The sequence below is a fragment of the Neomonachus schauinslandi genome, chromosome 1 (assembly GCF_002201575.2).
Source record: "Neomonachus schauinslandi chromosome 1, ASM220157v2, whole genome shotgun sequence".
Classification (NCBI taxonomy): domain Eukaryota; kingdom Metazoa; phylum Chordata; class Mammalia; order Carnivora; family Phocidae; genus Neomonachus; species Neomonachus schauinslandi.
The window spans coordinates 181,148,545-181,171,710 of NC_058403.1; the positions used below are offsets into that span (position 1 = coordinate 181,148,545).

The 23,166-nt window shown below is 46.7% G+C and overlaps 1 protein-coding gene across 2 annotated transcripts in view; it reads left to right on the top strand.

The window, feature by feature from the left end:
• Window positions 1–23,166, top strand: part of LRIG1 (leucine rich repeats and immunoglobulin like domains 1) — a 111,371-nt gene that overhangs the window by 30,584 nt on the left and 57,621 nt on the right. The window contains exons 2-3 of one of the 2 annotated variants that reach the window (XM_021695031.2): window positions 6,571–6,642; window positions 14,772–14,846. In XM_021695031.2, coding sequence (XP_021550706.1) covers window positions 6,571–6,642; window positions 14,772–14,846 — 147 coding nt within the window. The remainder of the gene's footprint in view (window positions 1–6,570; window positions 6,643–14,771; window positions 14,847–23,166) is intronic. The other variant, XM_044921238.1, reaches the window with a different exon arrangement.

A 23,166-nucleotide genomic window follows, 5' to 3' on the forward strand; every position in this document is an offset into this window, starting at 1 on the left:
TCATGGCCCAAGAACCACCAATTTACAACTCCTGGTCTATCATTCAGAAGATGCTTGCCATATCAGAGCCTTTGGCTGTAATTATTTGGTTCAGAGTTTTTTCTGACCAATAGGTTATAAACTCCATTAGGTCACAGATTAGATCTTACCCTAATTTGTATCAAAATTTATCACAGCGTAGTATACATTGTAGACAGTCAGTGAATATTTGTTGAACTTGACATCTGTTTGGTACTAAAGGACAAAGACTTAGACCTGCATTCAAATTATCCATGGGCTGGGGGGTAAGATGTGTGAACCATTAAGATAGAGAAGCACATATAAGACCTATGGGATTATGGAAGCAGGCACGGGTGACTTCTGTCAGATGATGTGTTAAGCATTAGAATTCAGAGGCCGATGCTGATTTCTATAGCGGATTTTAAGGAGTAAAAGCAGGCACTCATTGTGAGGTCCTTATATGGCTAGAGCATATTATCTCTTCTTTTGAGTTGCTTACGGGCCTTATGTGCATAGAGATTTATCAATGTAACACTTTCAGAAATTGAAGTAACTGTGATTCATTCCTGACTTTCTTAAATCTGACCAAAAGCTTACAAAATGAGCTGTATGTAGTGAGTTGATATCTGAGTGATTTTGCATTTAATTGTTTGCAGAATGTGTTTCTTTTTCCAAGACTCAGTTTAGGGAATATGGGGCTCTTTAGCTTCCTGACGAAAGATGGCTGCAAGTACAGAACCGTCTCCCGAGTGGGAATTCTTGGGTGAGGATGCCAAAGGAACGATTCTAATTTAAGATGCAGTTTTATTGTTATTCTCAGTATAAGCCTTTAATGCATATTATCAGCCTATTCAGTTGTGGCTTTTGGTCAATGAGGGGGAAGCATCACAACAGAAAAAAAGATAAGAGCATTCAATATTGTAGGTTTAAAAAGAAATCCCTTATTCTCATAAAACCTATAATGTGGGTCTAGGGAGCATAATGTGGTGATTTCATTGGAACTCGATGTGTACCACATGTAATTTCTCAGAAGCTAAGAATGCAGCAGAAATGGCCTTAAAAGCTTAAGGGATTAAATAACTTTAACAAGTTGTATGTTCTTCTTCACTCACACTCCTTGAAATTTGGAAGGACCAATCAGTTTTTCCCAGGGAGTCCTAAGCACGTGAGTCCTTTTTTAATGGGTGGCAAGCAGTGCAGTTTTTGAGGTATGAAGAGATGGATGACTGGGGCCCAGTTTTCCAAGAAAGAAGGGGCTTCCAGGCTCGTCCTGGGCGCCCCAGTAGTGCTCACCAGATGGGTCATTGGATTGCTTCACACTTCCCTTCCTGGCTGTATTATTTGGTTTAGCAAACATCCGAAGGCTTAAAATATGCAAAGTACTATGACGTTCCGGGGTCCAGACGGGTTTGAGTAATGGGAAATGGGCTGGCCTGGAAACCAAACTGAATAAGGAAACCTCACTCCCCAGAGAATGCTTGTCATGGAGTTAGGACTCCTTCCTTCCACTGGGAATTAGGATTCCTATTAATGTTGAAGAATACAGCCATGCGTTGCACTGCTCTCCTGAGCAGGAGGTTTTGTCTGTGTAAGTCAGTGATCTGTGAGCAATACCTGTATTTGAGGATGAAGTACTAATTGTGTCGGTCTAACGATGCTGGGGTTACTTTCTCACCACAGCTTACTCAATAGCAAACGGAACTTTTTATCCCTCAACTTCCAAGGAGTCAATGAATTATTGTTTGCCAGCTTTGAATAGTGTTTGCCAAATTTGTAATATGTGGTTCTGGTTGTAATCCAGGAAGATGCTGGTCAGATTATGTAAATACTGATTAAGCTTATAGAATTACACTCAGAGGATATTTTTTTTATTGAATGTCTTCCTAGTGCATTGAATTTTCAAATGCCCTCTCCTCTGTTGGGATGGTTAAGGACTTCATGTGGCTAAAGGATATATGTTAAGATCAGCGTCCCTATCCCACCACATTTTTAACAAAGCTCTTGAATTATTGGGAAATTCAAATTTATGTTTGAGATCCAGGTTTCTTCATTAAGTGCCCATTCACTTGAAATATGTATTAATTCCTGTATGATCTCAGTACAGCACAGTTTAATAGAAATTTCAGCTGTGATGGGAATGTCCTCTGTCTTCATGGTGCCTTACCTTGGGCGCGAGCCTCATGTGGTGGTTGCACACTTGGAATATGGCTAGCATAACCAAGGAAAACTGAATTCTTACTTTTGTGTGATCTTAATCACTTTCAGTGTGAAAGCAGCATGGCCAGGGGCTACCGAGTTGGACGGCACAGGTTTCCATAGTGGTGGGGATTGCTCAGCTATTTAAAGACTTAGCTCTTCTAACGCAGTGGGGTCAGGGTTGGGGGGTCTTTGTCAGGAAAAATGCTCAACAAGCAGATTGTTGCCGCGCACTGTTAAACAGTGTGCTTCTCAGACACAGATACAACTGGGATAAAACTTGAGCCGTTCTCTGCAGAGGTACCTCTTGTGTGTTCTCCAAATGGTGGGCCGGACGGTCATCTTTCAGCAGATTAGCTGAAAGAATATCTATGGCTGGGCCCAATTGTTCCAAGCTCCACGCACCCTTTGTACGGGAACAGGGAAAATTTGTGTTATGACAATGGCTGACAAAATGTTTAGTGAAAGCTGCAATTGGCAGTAACTGAATTCCCGGAGGTTCCTTTCCAGCCCTCTCTGCTACTGAAAGGTGCAGAAATGCTTTTGACAGCATCTGTCCTGTTGACAGATGAATTGTTTTGACAGGAGAATCTGAAACCTTCAACTGAAGACACATTCAGATGTCGGGCCTGGTAAGGGGCGATCGTGTTTGGAGAAATAAGTGAGATGCTTTAGATTTGTGTGCGTGTCAGCTGCCACCTGGAAAGAAAGACCTCATGAAAGGGTCTTGTTTTTTTCTTTTCTTTTTTTAACTAATTAACCCTTTGGTTGTTCTTCTGACCCACCAAGAGAATCCACACCCCTCTCTGCACAGTTCTTGGGCTGAATAAACGTATTTCTTTAATTGTTGAGAAAGGAGTGGTATCAATTAAACATAGCAGTCAAAGGGTTAAAAATAAACCTTATTTAAGAATTACGCTGAGGTATCAAATCATTACGTTGTGTACTTGTCAGTTATGTCTCAATACAAAATTATGCTGGGAGAAAAAAAAACTGCTCGTAACGGCATTCTTGATAATAGCAGAAAGGTAGAACTAAGTCAAATGTCCATTAGCCATTGAATGGATGAATAAAATATGGGGCATGTGTATACATACACACAAAATGGAATGTTGTTAAACCCTAAAAAGGAGGGAAATTGTGACACAGGCTACAACGTGGACCGACCTTGAGAACATTATGCTAAGTCAAGTAAGCCAGACGGAAAGGGACAGATACATGACGTCTGCAGAGAAGCACAATCCACAGAGACAGAAAGCAGAATGAAGGTTGCCAGGGGCTGGGGGGAGGAGGGGAGGATGGGGCGTCCGTGTTTACGGGGTGCTGAGTTTCGGTTAGAGATGATACAGTTACGGAGCCGGATGGCAGTGATGGTTGCCCAATAGTATGACCGTACTTAATGCCACTGAGCTGCACACTTGAACATGGTCAAGATGGTAACTTCTTATGTTTTGTGTATTTTACCATAACAGAGAAACACGCTGAGAGTTTGTCTCGCTGAGATGAGCAAACAAGAAAATGTCTCTGAGGATTTCGTTTCAGATTATATTTGTCAAGGAGACTACAGTAAATATTTTCCCCATTTCCTGATACAGCAGTTGAAGATCAACAGCTTGTCCCAGGTTCTAGGACTGGTCGCTGCTCAGACCTCAGAGCTAGGCAGCTCTGTGGCCAAAAGTCGAAGCTGTTGCAGGGGACCTGAGCTTCAGCCTCTGTCCTCTCTCTGTAATTGCTGATGGGCATGCTGAGAGGAGAATGACCTTCAGACCAGTCTCTGACACTCATTTTTTGATAACATGGCTGTGCTAGTTCGTTCAGAGTCAAAACGTGGCCTCCTCCAGGCGGACCCAGGGAGAGCTTAAGTTTAGCACTTAAGGTGTCTTCATCTTTGTTGCTGTTTCCTGCAATCTCAGCATGAGGTCCTGATACCGGTCGGCTTCTTCATAAGACTAGCTTGCCGAAGACCCTTTTCCAAGGAGCCTTATCTAAAAAGCAGAAATTATACAAGATTTTTGAAATTTAAGTCAATTTTGTCTGCTCTTTAAGAGAATGACGGACCAAAGGGTTGTCGTGATTTAAAAATGGCTTTATTCTAATACCACTCCTGGAGTGGGGAATAAGGGAAGTAATTTCATTCCAGATAGTTTACCAGTTGATTGCCTGAGGCTGGCTCCATCCCTGGCCACATCTACAAGCCAGAAACAAGACCTGCGTTTTGAACTTAATAGCCTCAAGAGTCAGTGGCCCAGAATGCAAGGTTAAAAACTGGTGGTCCTCAGCCCAGATGTGGCCTGCAGATACGTTATGTTTGATCCATCCAGAGTTACCTTTTTTTTTTTTAAAGAATTGAAAGGATTTCACCTAAGAATTCAGAGTTTGAGCTTCTCTTGAAAATGGGGAAGACTGGTCTGCATTGCCCTTGTTTCTGGAGACAGGAGCAAATGCCCCTTTTGATGGGCAGGCAGGTACTGCTGTGTCGGCCTCTTTGCACCCCTGGCAGGGTGACCGTCCACACTACTTGCTTGCCCTCCAGGCCTCTTGCCTTTGTGACCTCAGTCTTCTCCTGATGTCTCCTCCAGCTCAGTAACTCTCATTACCGATGATAATGATGCAAATGTGGTAGATACTGTAAACTCACGTTATCTCTAGACCCAGAAACAGTATTTCCATCCCTCTTGTTTATGATAATGTGCTCAAAATAGAAGAAAATTTTAGTCTGTCCAGTCCTTTTTCTGATGTGGGAGAATTCTCTCCATTTGTGGATTTTCTTTTTCAAGTCTAACCTGTTGATGTCTGTGTACCCGATCGTAAATAACCCCAAGCACGGACAAGCTTGCACTTGACTTCAGTATGTGGTTTAAAAAATTACCACCTTCAATTTTTATAGTAACATAATCTCTGGACAAATTGCTTTTAATTCAGGCTGTGCCCTGAGCACAGATGTACCATTAATTTCAAGTGTAGTCTGACTTTTATTTAGATGAATGTCGAGAGCCGACAGTGAAATGGCTATCAGCTGTAGGTTAGTATTGATTGTAATGTCTCTGGAGTAAGTTTAAAAGCTAGTTGCCACATATGTGCTGCCTAAATGGTAGACTTGAAACTCATGATTCTCAGTACCGTTAATTGGCATTAATGCCAATGGAATTAATAGCTTAGATCAATAATGTTGACCTCTTCAGCATACGTGGGACTGGGTGTGTTTTGGTGGCAGGGAACAAGGCACAGTGTGCACCAAGGTCTCATTTGGACCACGTCTCTGTGGATTTCTGTTCCTGAAAGATCAAGCTGGTCTAGGCTGAGGGCTGATCCAAGAAGCTCGGCTGACTGAACACGGGTCAGCTTGCTCCCTGTGTGTGCCTAAGGGTATAGCTGGGGGATGAAAGGAGAGAGTCATTCTGAATGATCTTGGCAGGTGCCATCTTCTTGAGAAGGCTGCTCACATGTGAGGCTTTCACTGCCTTTGGTTAAGACCAGCCGTGAATTCCCCATAACCACAGCTCCTCTCTCCTGTGTGACCGTCACTCCCAGTATTTATTCATTGATGGGTGCATCGTGTTCAGGGATAGCTTTATGATTAGCGTCTCATAAGGTCTCAACTTTCTAAGCAGTTCCTTCAACTTTGAGTGTGCCTCTTAGCAATTTTTAGTCATCAGATCTTGCTTAGACCAGGGTTTCTCGACTCCTGAATGTTACCATTGACACTTAAGGCTGGATGATTGTTGTTAAGGGCTGTCCTGTGCCATCGTAGGATATTTAGCAGCCTCTTTGGCTTCCACACACTAGATGTGTGTAGCAACCCCCCCATCCCCGCCTTTTCTCTGCAGTTGTAACAACTAAAAATGTCTCTAGATATTGCCAAACGTCATCCCCGGTTGAGAACCACTGATTTGTAGACAGTAAAGGGTCAGTTCCTGACCCCTCTTTTTCTTTACTACTGCATGATATTTGATGTTTTACTAAAATGCTAATTTTTAAAATGCCATTTAGAATAGCCTTGGACCTGATTCGGTGCAAAATATTTGGATCAGCACACTCTAATGTAGGTAGAGGACTGACTTACCTTTAAGAAGTTGCTAAGTGGTGAAATTATATTGGCTGAAATCCATTTGGGTTTAGCCAGTTTCAGTGATTGGAGATTTTCACAGTGACTTGTTTATGGATGCTAGTGGGGAGGAGCTCTATCTGTAAATCTCATTATTAATAAGGTTACTTCAAATAATGTATGGGATAGGGGCAGCTATGAGGGAGAGGGCCTGGTTTGGCAGGCGGAATAGAAGATTCCTGAATTTGGGGTTAAATGTTCCATGTTGATTTAATTAATTAATTATTCTCTCTCTCTCTCTCTTTTTTTTTTTGCTTTTCCTTTACCAGAAACCTGAGTTATAATAAACTTTCTGAGATTGACGCTGCTGGTTTTGAGGACTTGCCGAATCTACAGGAAGTGTGAGTGTTTTCTCCTAAACCTCCAGTTGGGAGTGGGGGACTAAGAGCTCCTGGGGAAACCCTCTGCCCTCCATCCCCCCCATCAGCAGTCTAAACGTGCAAGCAGGAACGTGTGCATACTGGCCGCCATGACGGATCATACTGCTTCCTGAGCTCCTTCCCTGCAGCCCCTCCCTCCTTGTGGGCAGGCAGCGACGGGTGCGCTAGAATCCTGGAGAAATCACGGGGATGTGGGGGACGGATAGGAGGTTCCCCTCCCTTGTGGAAACCTCGTGGACCCTTTGTGTTGGCACACCTGACTGGTACTTCCCCGCCGTTGTCCTGGGAGGTAGAGCAGCCTGCTCGGCAGAGGCTCATGCACCAGCCCACCGCTTCTGCTTCCCGGGAAGCACAAGTGTAGAAGAATGGACACAGAGGCTGGCTTTTCCTCTCTCATCTCCAGACAGAGTAAGGCTTTATCACTGCCCGGGGTACTCTCAGCCAGCCCCCTGCTTCATGCAGGGTCCTGTAAATCAGGCCTCCCTCTTTCCTTCTTCTTGACTGTAAAGAACTCTGCTTTTAACAGAGATGTTGGGGTTATCAGGAATTTTAGTTTCATAGGGACTTTAGAGAAACTTCTGCATAAGTCGTGCATATAACCACTGCAGGAAATTTAGAGTCTAGAAATATGTAAAGACTAATTCAAATCAGCAGACATAATAACCATTATGAATACTTAGTGAAAAATACATACCTCTACATGTAGAATTTGGGGATCAAACTGTATATATATCTTATAGTTTTGTATCTTTTTCATACTTAACCCTCACATTTTTGAATACTTTATCATGTAAATTAAAAATTTTTAAATGTGCCACTTAAATTTTTATTTATTGGGCGCCTGGGTGGCTCAGTTGGTTGGGCGACTGCCTTCGGCTCAGGTCGTGATCCCAGAGTCCTGGGATCGGGTCCCGCGTCGGGCTCCCGGCTCCGCGGGAAGCCTGCTTCTCCCTCTCCCACTCCCCCTGCTTGTGTTCCTGCTCTCGCTGTCTCTGTCTCTGTCAAATAAATAAATAAAATCTTTAAAAAAAAAAATAAGAAAACCTTTAAAAAAAAATTTATTTATTTATTTATTTATTTATTTATGTACTTACTTCCATTTGAGAGAGAGAGAGAGAGAGCATGAGGGGGGGAGGGTCAGAGGGAGAAGCAGACTCCCCGCTGAGCAGGGAGCCTGATGTAGGACTCAATCCTGGGACTCCAGGATCATGACCTCAGCTGAAGGCTGTCACTTAACCAACTGAGCCACCCAGGCTCCCCCACTTAAATTTTTATGTAAAACTACCACACATGGATATTCCATAAATTATTCACCCCATGCTTCTATTGTCAGTGATTTTTATTAGATATTGTTAGATAAGTGCTTTACACATTTTGGTCATTATATGTAACTGATAGAAGTCCTTGTTTATTCTTTGATTTCATTGTTGGATGATTTATCTAAAGGAAACTTAATTTCATTCCTTAGTGCAATTGGCAGAATACCTGCATCCCCTAGCCCCATCTCCAAATTCTCCAAATTGTGGTTATGATTTCCATGTCTCTTTAAAAAAGGTTTAAACTTCCAGAGTTAAAAGAACTTCATAGTTGGAAGGAGCCCTTGGGAATATTCTGTCCAGGACCTTAGTTTTCCTGTAAGGTCAACAGCCGGTGGAGGGAGCAAGGAAGTGTGAGGTGGGTTGCTATGCTAATTTGACCTAATAAAATATCCCCTTCTCCCTCCACCTTGGCTTTTCTCCCTCCTCAGAACTCCTGTTGGATTTGTGAGCTGGATGAGGCCCCTGACCGCATCCTGAGCTCTTTGTTTTGTGTGTGACTACTCTCCTTCATCCTGCTAATATTGCACTCATGAAGGTTGACCTTAGCTAGCCATCGTCCTGAGCACTGCTGTACTCCTTATTGTCACTGCCACCTTCTCCAGACAGTGGAAGGAGCCGAGGCATGGGGGCTTGGCTGGGATTGTATGCTAGCAAGTGGTTGGATGGGGCCTGCACCCTCCCGCCCCCCAGGCTAACTCCTGTGCCATGCTTTTCTGTGGCAACACTCCCTTCCCACGTGTGGGAGGCGTGAAGACAGAGATTGCATCTTTTGGATACAATGTGGTGTGGAAAAAACACACACGTTTTGGTAGCAGACAGACCTGGATTTGAGTTCTGGTTTTGCCCTTTGCTGGTCTGTGCCCCTGGACGAGTTACTTAGTGCCTCAGTGCTTTTCCCTTTATGCAACGTGGATGTATGAACACATGACCAATGGTACTAGAGTTATTAATTGGAGCTGATGTCCAGGGCTTTGCACACGGGGAGGCTACTGAGTGTTATTTCCTTCTGCTACATTTGGAACCACATAGCCCCCCAAGCTGGGTGCGTTATTGAGAAACAAATCCTTGAGGGCCAGTTGGTTGGGACTTTTACCACCCGTGACTGCCTACAGTCCCTAGGATCACACTGGGATGGACAAGACAAATTCCCTGGAGCCCAGAGCAGTGGAACTTCTCACTGATGCAGATCCAGGCCTTTCCTGGAGGGAATTCTAATCCATTGTGGAGGCAGATGGTAAAGGGGCTGTCAGGAGTAAGGGGTGGGGAGGTGGGAAAGGATATTGAAGAAAAGAAAAAAATCGTAGTTGACGTACAATTGTTTCTAAATTAAAACTGAGTTCAGGGCTTTCCCGGGAGCTGTCAGCTCTCCTAAATCCGCACAGCCCTCCCTCCGAGGCTGGAAACCTCGGCGAGAGGAGCACCACAGGCTGGCAAAACAGTAGGTCGTGGTTTAGCAGTGGTTTTATTTTGGAGGCCTGGAACCACAGTACATCGTGGCTCACTGGAGAGAGAAAGCAAGGCTGATGGAGGCCCCTGGAGGCCATGAAGATGCTTGAGCAGCTGCTGCCAAGCCACACGGTCTGCACTGCCCACAGCTCTGAGGAAAGCCCACCAGGGAGGGCCTCCAGCCGGGGGTCCTGGACGGCCAGGCTCCTCTGTTAATAAGAGGGGCTATTTATACCGTCCTCTTTAAGAACTGCGTGCAGGTCATGTGCTTGCCGCCTGGCCCCAGAATGCTCACTGTGGGTGCTGCTGTGTGCTTTCCAGGGCCGTTGACCTAAAATGTTCCTCAAGGTGGCCGGGAAGCCTGAGTGTGCCCTGCCTTTGGGTATTTATGGCTCACCCTCTGGTGTCTCAGGATCACGCTCCCCCCACCCCAGTGTGTGTGTGTGTGTGTGTGTGCAGTGTAGTGTGTTGAAGGGAGGGCTGAAAGAACCAGGGGTATCTTTCTGAGGCACTGCCCTTTGGCTGCGAATTCCCACCACCTGTTAAGCATTTACTCTATTTCTGGCTCGATCCTAAGCCACTAGGTTTAATTATTTCAGCCGGGTCCTGCCACAACCCTATGAAGTTGATACTGGTGTTGTTTACATTTTTTTGTGGAGGAAACTAAGGCACAGGAAGGTTAAGTGACATGCTGAAGGCCCTTCAGTTGCTAAAGGGTAGGATTTGGGTTGAATGAACCCAGAGCTCTCTGATTTGCAGATCCGAGCTGTAAAAATGCCCTCCGAGTAACCCCTGCTTGGCTACTCTGTCACAGTGCCTCGGTTTCTCCTTTTAAGGTGGAGCGATACTTGAGTGCCTTCCTCAGAGGCTTGGCATGTGATCCAGTGAGATATGGTGCATGGCAGCGTTCAGCAGAGAGCCTAGCGCACAAACTCCACACTTACTATTATTGTTCGTAATTGCTGACTTAAAGTAACTATCCCCTCAATCCCTATCCTAAAGGAAGCACATCTGGCCATCTGGTATAGAAACGATGTTATCAGAAAGTCTTGCCAGGGCGCCTGGGTGGCTCAGTTGGTTGGGCGACTGCCTTCGGCTCAGGTCATGATTCTGGAGTCCCTGGATCGAGTCCCGCATCGGGCTCCCTGCTCGGCGGGGAGTCTGCTAAAAAAAAAAAAGAAAAGAAAAAAAGAAAGTCTTGCCAGAGGAATTATTTAGTATGCCTTATTCTCGAGGAGCTAAAAGCCCTCGTATAGTTATTGATGAAGCGGCTCGGACTCTAAAACCTGCGCTCCTACCTCTTATTGATGACTTTGTCCCTTGTAAGAAGCAGAGCTAACTGAAGTCGCAGCCTCCTGCTCAACTTTGTTATGAACGGCAGCTTCCTTGCCTTTGGCACCGCCCGAAATGCCTCCCCAGAGTGGATTGGCTAAATAGATGGTCATTCATTCATGCCGACAGAGGAATACTTTGCAGCTGGTCATGAGAATGAGGGAGATCTTCAAGATATATTACTGAGGGGAAAGTGCGCTCCCGAACAGTCTGTATAATTCACAAGCATCTGTGTAAAAGAGAAACATGCGTGCATCTCTCAGAGCTGGCAGCCGGCGCTTCCTCTTAGAGGCCGACCAGGGGACTGAAGTGCAAGGAAGCTTCGTTTTTCACTGTATATTCCTGGTTTTTCTCTTTTGAAACGGTTTGAAAATTTTACTGTGTGCTCACATCAGCTATTCAATAAATAATACACGGCAATTAAAAAAAAATGGACCCCAAAGCCCTGTAACCCAGAATCACGCCTTGGGTTTGTTTTTCGTTGTCTGTGGAAGCCTCATTTCATTGAGATAATAATAATTAAAGTACTCTGAAATACCCTTCCTAACATTTTGCATCTTACAAAATAGAAGAACTTCCTTTCAGCAAGCTGAGTAACGGAACATTTCAGAGAGAGCCCAGAAGGCCCATGCTCACCTTACAATGGGTGAGCTGGAAAAGGCCCACCTCTAGGTTCTGCCCTGGGGTCAGGCAGTCCATGGAGCCCCATTTCCCTTATTTTACACCTCTTCCAGCTCCAGGGTTGGACTACAATTCGTGGTCTCATGCACCTGAGGGAGGCACTTCTTGGTCCTGAATCATCAGGAAAAGTTAGTTCAAGAAGCAAGACATTTTAGAAGGATTTTTAGGGCCTCGGGTGGGATCACTTGTGGGGAAAGTGTGAAGGGTAGAAAACTGCACAACCCTAGATACTCAGAAGATTTCATCAAACCCCGTCCTAAATTCCTAGTTTCCTTATTCATGGAGACTGTGCTCAACTTTCCCTCCGAGCTCTGGCCGTGCTATTTTTGACTGGTCTCTATTTCAGGCTGACAAGCTGGTCGTGTCTCAGAGCGAGTACAGTCTCCACTGCCTTCTGAGGATACTGTTCTCAGGGCCCACAGAAAGAAAGCCAGTAGTGGTAATGCCAACTGACTTACATTTAGCGAGCAGTGCTTTTTACGTAGGAACGATCGAGAGGTACGTGGGCCATGCACCTCCTCTCCTTTGGATTCCGACACTGTCCCCTGCATAAATCGAGCAGCCCTGTTGGGATCAGAGCCTATGATCTCTGCCTAAATCTGTTTACTGCCACTCTAGATATAAAATGCCCTGTTCATCTTTAGCACTGGTCCGCTGCCCCTGTATGCTCCGCTTCCAGCAGTTTGGGCAGGATTTAAAATCTTACCGAGGTGCCGCTTTTCCTTGTTCATTTATTTCTGTGCAATAGGGCCGGCCTGAGGCCGAGGTCGTTCGGCAGAAGTTCCCCTGCAGAGAAGTCCATGCTGTCTGTTTCAGGTTTAGCATCAAGTCTGATCCTAAGCAGCCCGAAGCACAACCACCATGTTAGCTGAGGGTTTAGGAGCCTTGCGGCTTGCTGGCCTTGCCACTCGGGGCTCGCCTCTGTTTGGCAGCCATTCTTGGGTTCAGCTGTTGCTTGTGTCACCCTCTAGTTGTGTGGCCTTAGCCTCGTGATTGCAACTGAAACTTGACTTAGAGCCACTAGCTGTAGCGTAGGGACCCACACGAGGACCTGGTACCTGACTCAGAGTGGTAATTGACGAAGTTGCATCACGCGTGCAGTTGCTGCTGTGATTACAAAGAAACGGAGGGTAGTGAGTGGTTAAGAAGCTAGACTTGGGGGGCGACACTCCCTGGGCCACTACCACTTACTGTGGTGACCGTCAAATTAGTCAACACCTCAGTGTTTCCATTTCTTCCTTGGTACAATGGGAATGTCCATGGGACTTACCCCCTAGGGGTCTAAGGATGAGTTAGCACACTGGAAAGCTCCTAGAGCCATGCCTGGCACATAGTAGCCCCTCCGTAGGTGAGCTGCTGCCGACATTATTATTAGCACCATCATCATGTTCTAGAACAGATCTCTAGGCACTGAAGTCGTCTTACAGAAGCTCCCTTATTGGCAGCCGGCCCTGACCTTGGTTTTCCTTGCCCTGCAAGGATCTGAGGGTCTCCTCGAGTAATAAGTCCATTGATGGTACCGTGAAAATGTATTAGGAGAGATTAAAACCCCTGGAGAGTTTTCATCATCCCTGCACCAAGATGGGAAATGGATTGCTGCAGGGTTGGAGGAGCGAAGACGTGAAGCAGAAGCAGGCTGATTCCGGGAGCAGTCAGATAAGAGACTGTTAAAGTAATTAATTGTCTACTTCAACACACAGACAAGGGCCCTTTAAGTGAAGAAGGGATTTGCCACATGATACGGATCTGCTTTCTCTCTGCCAGATGCTTTGGTCATGAAGCTGTTGAAACAGACGTTCTGTGTCCCACGGCCCAAAAATTGCCAAGCCTCATCTCTAACTGGCTCTGGCACTGCCGAAAGCAAATGGAATAATTCAAGGCCTATTCCTTTTTTTTTTTTTCTTCTCTTGTTCATGTCTATAGAAGATGGCAGACAACCAGATTATTCGATTCAAGCCAATACTAGCTGTATACTTGCATGAATGCAACTGTCATTTCCGTGGCCTTGTCTTCAAACAGTAACAAGATGGTCCATGTAAGACACACTCTCTTAAGGGGGGGAAAAAAAAGGAGTACGATAACCTAGTGTTATCCCTTTGATTCTGCATCTCAGATATGGTTTCCTTCCAGCCTGTCACCCAGGAGAAAGCTGGGTGCCTGTGCTCTGGCTCTGTTAAGGATTTTTGGGCTCACTTCGCAAGTCTGATTTTGGATTCTCTTCCCAGATTTGGAAATTCATGTCCATGTAAGGAGGCTGGATTGCAGAGCCTCTGGGGGCAGACCCAGCGAACTGTGTTTTGGTTTGCGGGCTTCCCCTTTCACGAAGAGATAAGAACTCTGGAAATACAGATCTAGAATGCTGGAGCGGGAAGGGGGCTTTGGAGAGCATGTCTGGTCTGGGGAGGATTTTCAAAACGTCTTTGTGCAAATGTGTGTGTCTGTGTGTATGCATTCCTGGAAAACGTGCCTGGAGGCTTCATCCGAGTTCAGGGAAGCTGGAATCACACATAGATGAGACTCCCCAAGTCCACCTTCCTCGTTACTTGTTGCATAGCTGAGGCACTGGAATAACTGGCCCACATGTCCTGAGGTCCTCGGAACTCTGGGCACAGGGGAGGCTCCGGCCATGGTATGAGGGCGCCGCCCTTTGGTGATGCCAGAGCTGTGATTCATAGAATCCCGTGTCACAGACATGGAAAAGCAACCTGGAAGGGATGGTCTTTCTCCCCATATCCTTTTCTGACTTTTTCAGCCCACAAGGAGCATCCTCGTCAGTGGTCTCAGGGTGCTTTTGTTCTGCATCACATGTCTTGACCTTTCATCACTGTTCCCTGTTTGTCAGTGTTGATTTCGGAGCTAGATGACAATCTGGAAGACAGGTAGCCCCCCACCCCCACCCCGCTGCCAAGTGTGTGTTTCTAAACCATATGTGTGACAAATGGTTCGTTTTCGTGAGCTCATGTGACTTCTCTACCTTTAAAAACTCTCTTTTAAAATTCTTTATCTTTTGGGGCGCCTGGGTGGCTCAGTCAGTTCAGTGTCTGCCTTCGACTCAGGTCATGATTCCAGAGTCCTGGGATGGAGCCCCGAGTTGGGCTCCCTGCTTAGCGGGGAGTCTGCTTTTCCCTCTCCCTCTGTTCACGCTCTCAAATAAATAAATAAAATCTTAAAAATAAAATAAAATTCTTTATCTTTTATTGAACATTGCAATATCATCTTCCCATGGCCAACTCGGCACTGTTCTTTGATTTACTTTGTATGAAATTTTTCAAACTGCTAATTTAAGTGAGAAATTTCTTCTTGTTGTTACAGGTACCTCAATAACAATGAGCTGACAGCTGTGCCGTCCCTGGGTGCTGCTTCATCTCACATTATCTCTCTCTTCCTGTAAGTGGTGCCATTCGGGGAACCCTGGGCTGGGTTGTGAGGCCGTGGTATTATCTTGCTGACATTTGGTGGCAGGAAAACTTGTGTCCCTGTGCTCACTGGTGTAGAACAGTCTTTTTCCACAGAGCCCTAATGCTTGTGACAACTGCCTTGCTTGCTGTTTTGGGGTTTGTAGGATGAAAACCGGGAAGACTCACCTCACCTAATTTGGGGGGAGGTTGGTCTTTTCCGTGCCAAGAGGTATATAGAATTAATAAGTGTCTTGGTCCTACTGGGTAAATTGCAACTTGAAGTGAATGAACTGCAATTAAAGGAAGCCTTGTGAATTACAAGACAGCAAGCTCATGTTTATGGCAATGAATCTGGTCACGTGACCCAGTTCATTTTTACAGCTTTAAAAAAGAAAATAACCCCAGGCCTCTGAAATCAAGCTAAAAGTAAGGAATCCGTTGATGTGGTCAGGTGTTCGACAACATGCTGGAAATGAAAAAGGCTATAAAGGGGCTTAAATGAAAAAGGAAGGGAGGATGCAGGGTGTTCTCGTCAGAGCTGGTAAGAGTCTTTGCTCCTGAGTGATGCCCACTTCAGCCCTCAGCGGGAGGTGCTTGCTTGTTTGAAACCCACCCAGAGGTCTTTCTAGATGAACCCGTCCTGAGTCCCAACAGTTTTCTCAACCAGATTCTGTGGACAGCCTCCTCCGCAGAGCACCTCTCTCTTCACACTAAATTTCCTTTTTCCGCGCCAGCCCAGCCTATTTTTATTTGATTTTGATTCTGCCGATGTTAGAGCTCGTTGGCTCACCGGCGTGTATCTTTTCTCGACACCGAGACGTGGCAGGCAGAAGAGAGGTACTTGGTGGGAAGCCGTCATCCATATGATGGCTCTTGTAGCTTGCCCGGTGTCAGGTTTTTGCTGGCAACAGGCCCTGTGTTCGGGAGGCACTCCATCCTTACAAGATGGGGTATTGGGCTTTACCCTTTCCAAGCCACTGCAGGATTGAAATAGCACGGGGTTAGAATGGTGGCTCCAGCTCTGTGTCCTGGAGAAACAGCTTTCTCTCTCCCAGCCTCATTGTCCTCATTTACAGAGCATTTCCTTAATCCATTTTACACGTGGGGAAGGTGAGCCAGAGGTTTGAGAGAAGTGCATCGTGCGTAACACATAGGAGGTGTTTGACAGAAGCTGCTGCTTCTGGCTTGTGGCCTCCTGTCACGTGGCCCCTGGGGCCCTGGCCTGATCTTACCTGTGGGACCACAGGATCTGTGAGTCAGTCCTTGTTTCTCTGGAGTGCTGGAATGAAGGTTTTAGCTTTTGGTCCCAAGATGGACAGGCAAGGGTCTCAGTGTGGCTTTGTGTCCAGCATCTGGAAAGTGTTGAACTGCTGGCTAAATTAAATGAGTTACCCAGACTGGAGGCTAATTAAGGATGTGATGCTCCCTTGTATATTCATAGAGCAAAGCACTAGAAGATGCTTTTAACTTCTTGCTACTTTAAGTATGGTTCCTGGGCCAGCAATGTCCTACCCACACTGAGCTCCTTGGAAATGCAGAATCTCAGGCCTCCGCTCAGCCGTGCTGGATCAGAAGCTGCTTTAGTAAGGTCCCTTGGCCCTTTCACGCTCATTCAAGTGTGAGAAGCACTGCCTTCCCTCCCTTTGCTCTTCCCTCGGGGAGGAAACCAGGGACACAGAGAACATCTTTGTGTCACCAGCAGGAAACCAAGGATCCCTGAGTTCCCTGTAAGTTGCCAAGTCAAAAGGAGGAACTGAGACTGGACACAGATACCCGTGCGCATGCTCTTTTCCTTTATCTGCCCCCACACACTGGGTACGGGAGCATGGCAGGTAACTCTGAACCCCCTGGTGCCAGAGATGGGCAGGGCCCCCAGCTTGTCCTGGGGGCCTGTCGTACTTTGAATCACGCCTTGCTCTGCTGACTAAAAATACATTTCTGTTCCTTGGCCCAAGAGCCTGGAGCCGTGGGGCCAGTTGGCCTTGTTCCTGCTATTCCAATTAGACAGCATTAAACTATGTAAAGCAGGGAGAAGAAATAAAGACTCCCTCCTGGTTTTGAGTGAGTTTGGAAAATGCAGGTTAGTATTGGCAGCCACCTTTTTGGCCTGACACTGGTCTCCATCTGACTTGGTCAGTGATTTCTCTGAAACCACAGAAACTGAAGGGTGTTGATGTTCCTTTTCTCTGAGAGGCCTGTGTTCCCTGGATCCAGTGCCTGCAAAGTCAGGTTAGCAGTGTGACATTTGGGTAGCAGGATTATGGATAATTTTGCTATCATCCTTCATGCCTTTCTGTATTTCCCAAGGGGACCGTGCAAAGGACAGACGAAAGTAGCAGCAGGCAGTGGATGAGCGTGTCCTTCCAGGCTGGCCCAGGAAGCACTCAGCATCTCTGTTCCCAGGATAATTCCCATCCGTCAGGCTTTGAAGAACTTGTTTTTGCTGGTGTGTGTGGCTCTTCAGAACCACTGAATTTTAAAAAGTGTCATATGTTAAACAAATATGTAGTAGGTCCCTTCTGTGCCCCTGAGGTTGGGGCCCAGAGGCCATCTGAGAGTGCCCTCACCAGGGGTCGGTGCTATCACATCTGGGAAGCCCCAGCACAGTGTGTGAAGGCACGGTAGGTCAGCGAGCTCAATACATGTCTTATTTCATGCCCTAACCCCCAGATTTGCATTTGCATCTCACCTTCCCATTGTGGGGGTGCACCTCTGTGTGCACCTCCACCTAGAGGATCCAGAAAATAAGCAAAATGTGCAAAGAGACTCTCTGGCTGAGGCCAGCTGAGGTAGAGGAGCTGGCACAATTTTGGGGGACACGTTTATAGGTGGGGCCTCAGGGAAAGGGCAGCCCAGGTGTGCATCCAGCTCTGACTGATGTTGTGACCTGGGACAGGTTGCTTTTATTTCATCTGTTGAATGAAGGGGCTGAGTCAGTTTCATATTCCTTCTGTGACCCGGAAACCGAGAGCACAGGGGCAGTGAGGTCACAAGAGAAATGACAGACCCCGCCGTGCCATACGCACTCGTGCAGCGTGCTGGCTTCTGCTGAAAGAGCAGGTTTGTGGTCTGCAGCTCCAACACCTGTCAGTACTGATGTTTGCCTCTGAAAATCAGCTCGTCATTGCCATGCTTGCTTTCCAGTGTCCTGAGTCCCCGTCCGTAACCTGGCTCCTTGCTCACAGGACAGTGCTCCGAGGCCCCAGATGTCAGGGCCCTCCTTCGCAGGGGTCACAGTAGGGGCTGCCCGGGGTGGGGGGGGCGGTTTGTTTTGTGTCCGGCTTTACTATCAGGGTCTCAGAACAGACTTTTGCAGAGTTTTGGGAACTGAAGTAATTCAGTAAAATTTCAATTGGTTAATCCTGTCTGATTAAAGGAATCTGATTCAATTAAAGTATTTGTCAGAGAGCAGATTTATTTGCATCATGTTCTGAGGATAATGCCAAAGCCATTTGTCCTTACTAACAAAAAAGCATGAAACTCAAGGAAAGCTTTTAATAGGATCGGGGTGGGGAATGAGGGAGCTAATTTGATAAAAACAGTGCTCAGAAAAAGAAACAAGAGTTTTGTTAAATGGGAGCTGACTCTGCCGGTAGATTTTTACGTTTCCATTTTGTGTGTGTGTGTGTGTGTGTGCGTTTAATTTGAAGTCCAGGAAACTCATGTTACGATTCCCACGGCAACAGTAATTTTGTCTGATGCATAAGTGACATTTCTGGTGAAGAAAAATTTCCGCTTTTCCTGTGGTGTTACTGCACTTGTATCATTGAGAAGATCGGTTACAGTGGAAGCGGTTGGATTTTTTTTCAGTGCTGGAGCAAAAAGCTTGCTGTGAAATCAACGTTTGCTTTTGTCTCGTGCATGTCAGCTGTAACCTGTTTCCCATCCGGCCCTGGGCTCGGTCCAGGTACTTCTTTTCCAGTTCAGGGGTGAGTGCGTGGGTGTTTTTGTTTGTTTGTTTGAAGTAACCTCCATCCCCAACCTGGGGCTCCAGCTCACCACCCTGAAACTGAGAGTCGCGTAGTCTGCCAATGGAGCCAGCCAGGCGCCCCACAGTTGGTGTATATTTTAAACCTTGTCCCTTCTCCATGCCTTGTCGTTCACTCTCCATCGCCTTTGGCCTAGATCAGATGGGAGAGCTCGGCGGAGATGACTTGCACACAATTACTTGTGACTCTCTCATAGTCTTATTAAAATTCCTTAGGTTTCTCTCTGATTTGAAAACACATTGAAACACCTTTTACTTCGAGTCATGAAAAAAAAATTTCTTTTGAAAACTTATTTGTTCTACTACATCAAAAACTAATGATGTAATGAATGGTGACTAACATAACATAATAAAATTTAAAAAAAATTATTTGTTCTAAAGATCTTATTTTAAGTAATCTTTACACCCAATGTGGGGCTCGAACTCACAACCCCAAGATCAAGAGTCGCATGCTCCACCGACAGAGCCATTCGGGTGCCCCTCGAAAACTAATTTTTTTAATTGAGGTAAAATTAACATAACAAAACTCGCTGTTTTAAGCATTTTAGAGTATATCGTTCAGCATCCCTTAGTTCATTCTCATTGTGCAGCCATCATCAGTTTCTAACTCCAGAACATTATCATTACCTCAAAAAAAAAAAAAAAAAACACAACCCATACCCCATCCCTTTCCTCTCAGACTCCTGGCAACCACTAATCTGAAAATTAATTTTTTTTTTTTTGGAGAAAGTATTTTTCTCTCTTGTTAGCAAAATGTATTTGGAAGACTTAGAATAATTTAAGTAAAAATATCAGAGGTGGATGTCAGTCTCCATAGTTATCTATTTTGCTGTGACCTCTTGGCTAAAGAAAAATGGATTAAGTAAAAGGGATGGTATATTTAACATCTCTTTATTGTAACTTCCGGAGAATAAAAACCTGGAAAGAATGAAACCTGGTGTCCTGTCTGTGACCCCACTCAGAGCCAGTTAAGTGGAAGGAGCCCTGGGTGGAATTGACGGTGCCCGAGGCTGTGAAGGATGGAGCGCTCTTCTTGGCTCTATCTTCTGGGGAAGTAAAATCAATAGCAGTTCTTAACTTTCTCCTGCCTGCCTGGTAAACCCTCTAGAAAAAAGAGGGGCCAAATCAATCTTCTTTACAGGCTCATTAAAGCAAAGATCAATTCACATTAAAGTGTAATTAAAGAGCAGGCCTTGGAGGGGAGTCAGTGATGATTTGGCCGTGGCCCCTCAGGGTTGAGGGGAGGAATTAGTCTCTAAGAGGGTCCAAAGACAGAACCACAGAGAAGGGAACCCAGAACTCAACTGGCTCATCTTGGGGACCGGAGCTAGGCTGTTAGTGATCAGGCGTACAGCACAGGGGAAAGTACACTGAGTAATAAATAGCTGGTTGGGGTTCCTAAAAGTGTGCGTGCGTGCGTGTGTGTGTGTGTGTGTTTCTCCCCTTAGTGAGCTGGGATGAGGCCTCTTGCCTTTCTCTTCACTTAGCTGCCTTTAAAACTTTCTCCATTTTGCCTCACCTGGAGGAAGGTCATCATCTGTAGACATAATATAAAATTGATGTTAAAACCTTTGTTGTTGTTGTTTTTACACACCATGTTTATCCCCAGAAGTATGAAATAACGTGGGAACCTTGAGCAGTCATTTCAGATGGTGAAGCGCCTTGTGTATGGATACGTAGCTGGACCTGCGGGGCCTGTAGGTGTGTGTGGGAGGTGAGGTAGGTGTAGCAGTTCTCCCAAAGGTAAAGGATCATCCGTCCTTCCTGTAGAGGAATTTGCGAAACCATCCACAAATCATGAGGCTAAGAGTGGACATAATCCAGTTTTGTAGAAAATGTGGAACTGGGTAGCCCTTGCCCCATTCTGCTTCAGAGATGCGTCCTCCCCTGAGAAGCCCATGTAGCCATGCTGGTGAAGGGAGGCCGGTCTGTTTTGGCATTGGTGTGCAAGGATACCCTGTCTGGGCTGTTGGTGGCATTTTATTGCCTTCTCCTCAGGAGTGTGGAGTTAATAGTGACTGAGACACTTTAGGCAGAAACTGAACAAAGTTGTGTTTAAAAAGTCCCAAGTCAAATTTTGAGTGAACGTCTTTGCTCTGTGGCCCGTTCATTTCCCACACGCTAAATGGAAGCTACGGCCTTAGTCAGAAAACAGCGCATTATGTATAAAAAGGGGGCTCAGGTTCCTCTCCTGTGTCTTCAGAGCCGCGCTCACTTTCCGCCATGTTTGTCCGGAACGTCGTTGGTGTGAACTGAATCTTTGCTCTAGATGAAACAGCACACCCATTCACTCGGGAGATCGTGATTTTTTTCCCCGCCCATCACCTCTGTGATTCTCAAACTGAGCCACCTGTCAGCATCCCCAGGGAGGCTTGCAGAGACCCAGATGGCCAGGCCTCAGCCCGTTTCTGATCCAGCAGGCCTGGAGTGCTACTAAACAATTTGCCTTGCTCCCAAGTTCCCAGGTGCTGCTGCTGGTCTGGGAACCCACCTTTGAGAACCACTGCCTGCGCTTACATAGGGATGGGGGCGGGGCGCTCTAAGACTCAGGTGTGGAGTCCTTACAAAGCTGCTTAGCTTTTGGAGTGCAGTAAATAACTTAAAAGACAAGTTCCTGATGTTGCCGGCTTGGGACAGTGGGGCTCAAAAGCCTGGTGAGGTATTTACTTCTGGGGAAGGTGCTGGGGGCAGAACAGATTGGGCTGTGGCTGTGGGTTTGAGGCTCATGGCTGTTATAAATTGGTCTCTGCTGAATCTGCTGTGTATTGGTGATCACGCAGATCTCCCCAGCAGACCTTCCCCAGTTACTGCAGAGGCAGGGAGCGCTTAGGGAACAGCCTAGCCTGGCAGGCGACCTGTGTGTGTGGGTATGGGAGGCTCTGCGGACCGCCCTGCTCCCCTGGGCAGGAAGAGCCAGTGCAGGGAAGTGCTTTTACACCACTTGCCTTCCTGCTGCTTATCAGTCACTATCAGATAAATCTTTGCCCTCGCCTAAGACATGAATGGTACTGCTTTGTTCCAGGTGCAAGTTAAAGGGAGCATCTGAAAGGTGGGCAGTCGTCCCCTGCCCTCTTGGAATCAAAACTCATGGCCCACACCTGCCCACCCACCCACCCACTTACTCACCCCCTGGTGTCCCTGCCTTCTGCCACTGGGAAGCTGTCGTCCTGGTCATCCGTGAGCAAAAGAGATAAACAGGGAGGAGGCTGAGGTGGGTTCAGGATGGAGACCAGGGGCTCAGATGCAGGGCTGCTGTAGCTTGCTGTGGGGTGAAGCCACACAGACTGGGGTTTCTGCCCCCAAGGAACTCACAGGCTAGCTGCAGAGCAAGATGGGTAAACAGACCATCGTAATGCAGGCGAGGGAAGGTCTACGGGGTTCCTCACTGCTGTCACTGCTGGGGTGTAAGAGGGGGGAGTTTCCCCCATGGAGTGACATTTTAGCTGAAGCTCCCCTGGCCTGGATGTCCTTTCTCTCCCCCAACACGTGAGTCTAAGTTATAGGCACACCTGGCATGCTAGACCATCGACCAACATGTTGGGTACTTGGAGACGTATTCACAGGACATGGCTCGTTCCCTTTTAAGGCCCATGGTCCCATCCCCGTCTTTTGCTTTGTCAGCAGGCAGGCTGCTGTGAAGAGCCAGCAAGCTTCTGTTGGAAGGCCGAGCAGGACCCCTGGTTCTAAGAACTGCGGCCTCATCAGCTGCTGGATACCGCCAATGAGCCTCAAAATAGAAAATTAAACACCCCGTTTACAAGGAGAGCAGCTCGCTGTCCCGGAAACTTCCCAGGGGTTCTGTCGTGCAGACTGCCTCTTGCCCTGAGTCTAAGGGAGTCTTTTGCTGGGAAAGGAGCTACAGTGGCCCCCACTGCAAGCCTGCCAAATCACACAGTCATGACTTGTCATTTTCCTCTCTTTGTGAGTGGGGGTGGTGAGGCAGCCAGATGAGCGGTACATCTGCAAGTCATTTGCTGAGAAAGTGAAGGGAACACCAGCTGTGGGTCTGGGGAGCCGAGCAAGGGGAGGCCGGGGAAACAGCGTGCTTATGGAGGTCACAGTCTTTTTTGGGAGCTCAGTAGCTTAGGTTCTGTGGTTCAGAGTTGGCTTTCTTTGTGTGTGTGGCTCTTCCCTCCTCTCTTTCTCATTTCTTCTGGTGACCACGTAAGCTTGAAATACAGTCCAAGATCCAGTGAGCACAGGGAGGCCGGTGGGGTGTGGATGTTCTGGGAGGGAAGCGCCTCTTCTTGCAGCCGTGGGTGCTGAAAGCCCTCCGGAGCTCTGTGAGCCCCAGCCTGGAGGTGGAGCGCCTTCAGGGTTG